The sequence below is a fragment of the Fragaria vesca genome, linkage group LG2 (genome assembly GCF_000184155.1).
Source record: "Fragaria vesca subsp. vesca linkage group LG2, FraVesHawaii_1.0, whole genome shotgun sequence".
NCBI classification, from domain to species: Eukaryota; Viridiplantae; Streptophyta; class Magnoliopsida; order Rosales; family Rosaceae; genus Fragaria; species Fragaria vesca.
In genome coordinates this window covers 30,836,316-30,842,936 of record NC_020492.1, presented here as the reverse complement: position 1 = coordinate 30,842,936, position 6,621 = coordinate 30,836,316, and the positions used below count along the sequence as shown (strand labels likewise).

General features: G+C 38.4%; 1 protein-coding gene across 1 annotated transcript in view; it reads left to right on the top strand.

The window, feature by feature from the left end:
• Window positions 1-6,425: 6,425 nt before the first annotated feature.
• LOC101314157 (O-acyltransferase WSD1-like) overlaps window positions 6,426-6,621 on the top strand; it is a 10,105-nt gene continuing 9,909 nt past the window's right edge. Inside the window, exon 1 of the mRNA XM_004293107.1 lies at window positions 6,426-6,614. Within this exon, the coding sequence (XP_004293155.1) occupies window positions 6,426-6,614 (189 nt within the window). The remainder of the gene's footprint in view (window positions 6,615-6,621) is intronic.

Genomic DNA, 6,621 nt, shown 5'->3' with positions numbered 1-6,621 from the left:
TAGAAGTGGCCTTAGCAAAAATAAGGCAATCATCTGCAAAGAAAAGGTTAGAGATTCGTAACCCGTTAGGGGAAGATAAAATGCCAACTTGATTCTTGGAAGATAAAGTTAATTGATTAAGATGGCGAATCAGTTGTTCAATGCAAAGGATAAAGAGATAAGGGGAGAGTGGTCACCTTGACGAATTCCTCTTTGAGGAGAAAAAATTTGTTGTGGTTTACCATTAAGTAAGATAGAGTAAGATACTGTGGAAAGTTGAAAATTAAGTCTACCCAATGTTGGTTAAAACCAAATTTAAGGAGACAACATTTAATGTAGTCCCAATTCATAAGATCATAAGCCTTTTCCAGATCTAGTTTAAGTGCTAAAAAACCAGTTTTATTTTTTGATTTATTAAAGGAAGAGAATAGTTCGTGAGCAATTAAGATATTATCATGGATAGATCTATTAGGAACAAAAGCTCCTTGATTTTTGGAAATGCAACGGCAGTACAATAATTTTAGAAATGATTTTGTAGCTTACATTACAAAGACTGATAGGTCTATAGTGATTGACAATAGTAGGATCAGCGTTCTTAGGGATAAGTACAATATTTGTATGATTGATGTCTGAAATAGAAATGTTAGAATGGAAGAAATCTTTGACAAGAGGAATTATATGATGTTTAATATCATTCCAGTATGTACGGTAAAATAAGGCTGGGAGACCATCTGGTCCTGGAGCTTTCAAGGCTCCTATGGAAGAGACTGCAGTAAAAATTTCTTCATCAGATATTGGTCTAAGAAGGTCAATATTATCTGATTCAGTGATAATGGTCGGGACAATGGAAAGAAAGTGATTAATAGTATGGGGAGAAGGAATGAAAGTAGGGATAAATCTTTGGCGAAAAGCACGAGTAAGAATTGAACTAATTGATTGAGTATCAGTATGGATTATTCCATCATTGTCAGTAATACTAAGAATCTGTTTTTTCTTACGTCTAATAAGAGCCTTGGTTTGGAAGAAGGTTGTGTTTTGGTCTCCAAGTTTTAACCAATTTGTATGGGACCTTTGTTGCCAAAATAATTCTTCTGCAACTGATAAATGATTTAGTTTATGTTGAATTTCTTGTTCTTGACGAAGAAGATCGGGATCTAAGTTAGGACTTAAATTTTGTTGTATCTGATCTAAGTGGGATAAGAGCTGTGTTTTCATTTGAAAAATGTTACCAAAAGTATTTCTTTTCCATTGAAGGGCCAGAAATTTAAAAGCATGAGTGAACGCAATAAAATTCTGTAAGTAAAAATGATTATACTGATTTTGCGCGGCAGTTTGAATAACATTATGGAAGGTTGGTTCTCTTAACCACATAGATTCCAGCTTAAAACTTTTAGTTGAACAGATTGGAGGAGAAGTAGAGCACCAAAAAATTGGACTATGATCAGAATAAATGATTGGTAAGTTTTGCAGAAGCATATGAGGGTATATGGTCAGCAAAGAAGGAGAAACAATGACGCGATCTAGTCTTTCATAAATTCTATCAGAACCTTGTTGCATATTACACCAAGTGAAAGGAGAACTTGAAGCTGGCAAAGAAAGTAAGTTCAGTTGATTCAAAAAATTTTGAAAATGTAACATAGCTCTATTAGTTCTCCTTGTACCTCCATGTTTTTCTGTTAGATTTAAGATGCAATTAAAGTCACCCATAAGCATCCAAGGATCAGATGAAGGATTGAGTTCAGCAAGAATGGACCAAATTTTAGTATGTAAGTTATGATGTGGAAACATATAAAGGAAGGTACACAACCAGCTATTATTTATAGAAACATCAGATATATTACAGTGGATGAACCTAGAGTGCTTTCTCAACACTGATAAAGTACAACGATTACTATTCCATAGCAAAATTAAACCACCACATTGCCCTTGAGCAGGAATGATAACTGTAAAATCAAAAGGAAGTCTACTAGTTAAGTTATTAGCTTCTGTCTCCTCCATTTGAGTATCCAGCAAACAAAAAAGATCTAATTGAAGGAGGTTTACAAAAAACAGGGCTTGGGACAAAAAGCCATCCCTCCCACTGCCCCTACAGTTCCATGAAGCCTACTTCATGCGGCATGTTTCATAATTTCTGATTCAGAAGAAGTAGTCTGATCATCCTCAGCGCCATTGCGCTTCAGAGGGCTTCTGTAAGGGGGAGTGGAGTGATCCATCCCCTCTTGCTCATGTTGAAGTGGATCAGAAAGAGCCGGATGAAAAGAGTCATTATCCGTAGGGCCAACCACAATTGGGGTGCCCTGAAAATCCTTCAGAATGAATTGACCATTTAAGGTAGGGTGTGGAACAGCAATATCATATTTTAATAATTGAATCAGATCATTAATTGAAGTAATAACATATCCATCACCATAAACAAGAGAGGGCCATGAGTCAAAGGTAAAGTCGCCATCATGAAGATTGGTATAATAATCAGTAGGAGTAAATTCTACCTTTGGTTTTTTTGGAGGACTAGGAAGATTGGAGGGACGCTCAGGAGGACCTGAATTCACCTCCTCATCCGAATCTAAAAAGACAGCCTTTGAAGTAGGAATGTTGTGAAAAGGACCCATGTTGATCATCGGATCTCCTTGATTCATTGTTAGGCCCTTACGAAAAGGGGAAGCAAGATCAGACGCTGAACCAGAAACAGCTTGTTTAAACGATTTTCCAGGTTCAACACGAACAGAAGAATGAACCCACTTAGACTGGTTTTTGGATCGAGTTTGTTTCAGATCACTATTGGAGCGCCTTCTGCGATTAGAAACAGTTTGCCATCCTGCCTCTTCCTCAGCAGTATTGTCCGGGTTCAGTCGGGACCGAGGAGGGCCACGATTAGAAGTGGGAGTAAGAGAGTTTGGAGGAATGTTCATACGACCCTGATTCTGTGAAGAGGTACGAGCTTGAGGAAAAACAAACATTAGATCCTTGGGGAGGGTACCATAGCGCGACAGATCATACTGAACAGTAGCAGGGAACACCTGAGTTTCATGCTTTAGCCGATCAGCTAAGAAGAATGGACGATCCTCCGGAATATTAGGACAGTAACCAAGCAGGTGATCCAGGCGGCCACAAAAGAAACATGTTTCAAGCAATGTTTCATAGTGAAGGAACATTTCTGTGGTAGCATCAGATCTTGGATCTGCCCTCACTTGCATGCTTCTAGGCCAGGGATGAAACAAAGACATACGAATGCATGCACGAGCAAATATATATCGTTCCTTATCCAGAGTGTTTTCATCAATTCTTTCACAACATCCAATACGATTAGCAGTTTGGGCAATACCAAGAGGATTCCAATAATGAAAGGGCAGGAAAGGAAAGCGTACCCAGACAATAAGATGATCGAGAATGGTTCTGGCAGGGTGAAAACTGGGTTCCCATCGCCTAAGAGCAAAAATCTGAGAATGAATATACCAGGGACGATTCTGAATGACATGATTAAGGTCATTCTCCAGATCAAACTTAATTTTGAACCATTTCAATCCAGCAAAATAGACGATGTAGCCTCCCTCCAAATGACTCCAGCTTGTTTTCAGACGATTGACAACATCAGTGAGTGAAATGAATTCACCAAAGATTTTACCAGTGAGGACCAGATTTTGATGTTCCACCAAGCTAGCCATGGTTATCGGATCTTCAAGACAAAGTGCAACAGGATCTGACGTGAATGGAATGACATCCGGTTGGAGAGCTTCTTCTGTATTGTGTAGATAAAAAGGAAGTTGAGCAGGGAGACGGTCGCGAGGCTCCAAATTAACATTAGGGCCTGCCGAGGAAAGGTTTGGAGCAATGAAAAATCTACGGTTCGGTGGAGCGGCACTAGTGCCTTCCCCAAAAGGAACAGGCATGGAATCAGGGAGATGAGAATTTGGACTAGGATGAGGGGAAGAAGCACTATCATCCTCCAGAGGATGAGAAACATCAAAAGGATTCATGATGAGAAGAAACAAAGTGCAAGGAAAAGATAACTGAACAATTGAGGGAGGAAAGGGAATGAAGTGTGCAAGGAAAAGATAACAAGAAGCCCAGAATAAATAGAAGGTTTGAGTAAGAGGATCTGGATCTTGGAATTGGAAATGATAGGTCATTATGAAACTAGTAGTAGAGATGCTACTGAAGAGCAGGCAAATTCTGATGGGTATTAAATGGAAAAGACAGACGTTCCGGCTGCATGCAATTTCAGGTTTCCAGATGGCAAGAAACTGAGAGAAAATTGTGACACCACACCACCGTTTGCGACAGTGAACAACAAACACTTTTTGCAGCAGGGATTGATGAAAGAATGGAGTAAGGAAGGGAGAAACAGTATGATTGGAGTATCATAATCTCAGATTGTGCAAAGATTCGGAAAATCTCACAGGTGTTGAAGAGATCAGGAAAGCGCATGCAACAAATTGGGAGAGGGCAAATTGAACTTTAGGTGGCAGTAATAACAGAACCCAGCGAGGGAAAGAGAAGGAAAACGGATGCATAGAGGAATCCGGCGGTCGGAAGTTAAAAATCAGGTGGAAAGGGTGGAAGGGGAAGGAAGGGAAAGCAGTCGGTGCAGTCGGTGCAGAGGTTCTCATTCTCATCTCTACCATCTCTGAAGCTTTTAGTGCCATGTGTTATGTTGTTGCAGAAAAGACATCCTTAATTTAAAAAATTTATTTCTTGTGGCCCTTGTGCTCCCTCGTTTTCCATTTATTTTTGAGTAAATTTTACATATAGTACCCCAACAACAACCCATTCATCACTTTGACATATCATTTTTAGAAACTATCACATATGTACCTCAACACTAAAACTCAAACCAATTTTAATACATATACCCGTTTATAATGGTGTGAAACCTCTATTTCTCAAAGGATATTTTCATCTCTCAATATTTCAGCTCAACTTTTTGTTTTTTATTATTTATTACTAGCTCAATTTTTTGTTGGTTCAACTAAAAAAAAAACCCTCTCCCAAACCCTCTAACTAAATCCTCTCTCTCTTCTGCGACCGAGGAGCCTTTGCAACCATCACCAGCACCAAAGTTCATAGGATCATGACCCAGCCTTTTACTTGACTTTTGGGTTTGCCCAAGAGTAAAGCATGAAATTCAAATTTGACTCTTTCAACAGAAAGACAACAGGATTGAAGGCCGATTGTTGGTATTGATGAGTACATGAATTTGGTTGTAGATGACGTTGAAGAAGTGAGCATCAAAAACAATACTGGAAGACACTAGTTAAGGAATTTTCCTCAATGATTAACATAATTCTCACAATGAATACGGGAAAATGATGATCGATATGACTCAACGTCAAAAATAATAATTATCTGACAAATGATTATCGACATTCTATATTTGATGGATATCAAGCTATTGCGACTTTATGTTGTAGTAATATGTATTATGGATGGCAATTGACTGTAGTAGTGGTGTAACGATGACCTCAATGGATAAATGATCTCTCTCCCACACAAAATGAAAAAACCTCCCACCACAGAAATTTCAAAGCACTTCATGAACAACATATCAACCCTCATATTCAACTTGAGCCCTAGAGATTCAAATTATTCAACTCAATCAAATTTGTAGCCCTGTCAACTTTTTGATTTGAAATTGTTGTTTATACTTTTAGTGGCATGGATTTGACTATTTGAGATGGGAAGAGAGAGGAAAAGATGAAGTTGCCTATTGAATATCTTATGTGGCAATGGAATTGAACCCGTCAATGACGGCATGTACTAAAAGGTTCTTAAGGTTCGATGTTAAGGTGCTGATATTATAGTTTTCAAAATTAGTATACTGAAATAATAAATGACTCTTACTTAAAGGTACCATTTGTAAATTTTTCTCTTTATTTTTTCTCTCTGTCTCATGTATCTTCTGCAAAAACAATCTCTCTCTTTCTTCTTTTCCTCTCTCTCTCTCTCAACAAACAGAGACTTGTAAAATTTATTAAATTATTGGAGATCGACAATCATATAATAGTAGGTGTTCGATCGTATATATCCTTATCTCTTACTGAGAGATGATATTGAGAAAATCCAGTAATTATTGTTGTTGGAGACTCGAGAGATAACAATCCCTGCCATTGCTGGGTTGCAGAAGCTAGGACCATGCATGGTATATATCTTGTTCTTGGATTGAGTAATTCATTAATGTCGTCATTCCACACGATCTCAATAATAGAGGATACAATTAACACCATCAATTTTTCTACCTAAATAGCCGGCTTGCAGAGTTGTAGTTCTGGCTAATTAATAGCTAGCTATCTAGCACATCAGAGCTATATATTTATGTTGATTAATATCCAGCTAGCATCATAGAGTCTGTGGTATTATATATAGTTACGTACGTACAAAAAAGGTGCAGTACCGGCCACACGCGCACACACACACACATACCTGCAGAGAGCGAGCTAGAATCAACTAAAATGGAGTTTGGCGAAGAAGGACTACTACAAGAGCCGGTGAGCCCCGGCTCTCAATTCATCAATAGCTCTGTCTTATCTCTTTCAATTCTTGCCGTTTTGGAATTTCAAGTTCCCATCGACGATTTACAAACCATTTCACTTCTGAAAAATGTCTTCCTGCCCATCAATCCACGCTTCTCTTCCATCATGGTACGTA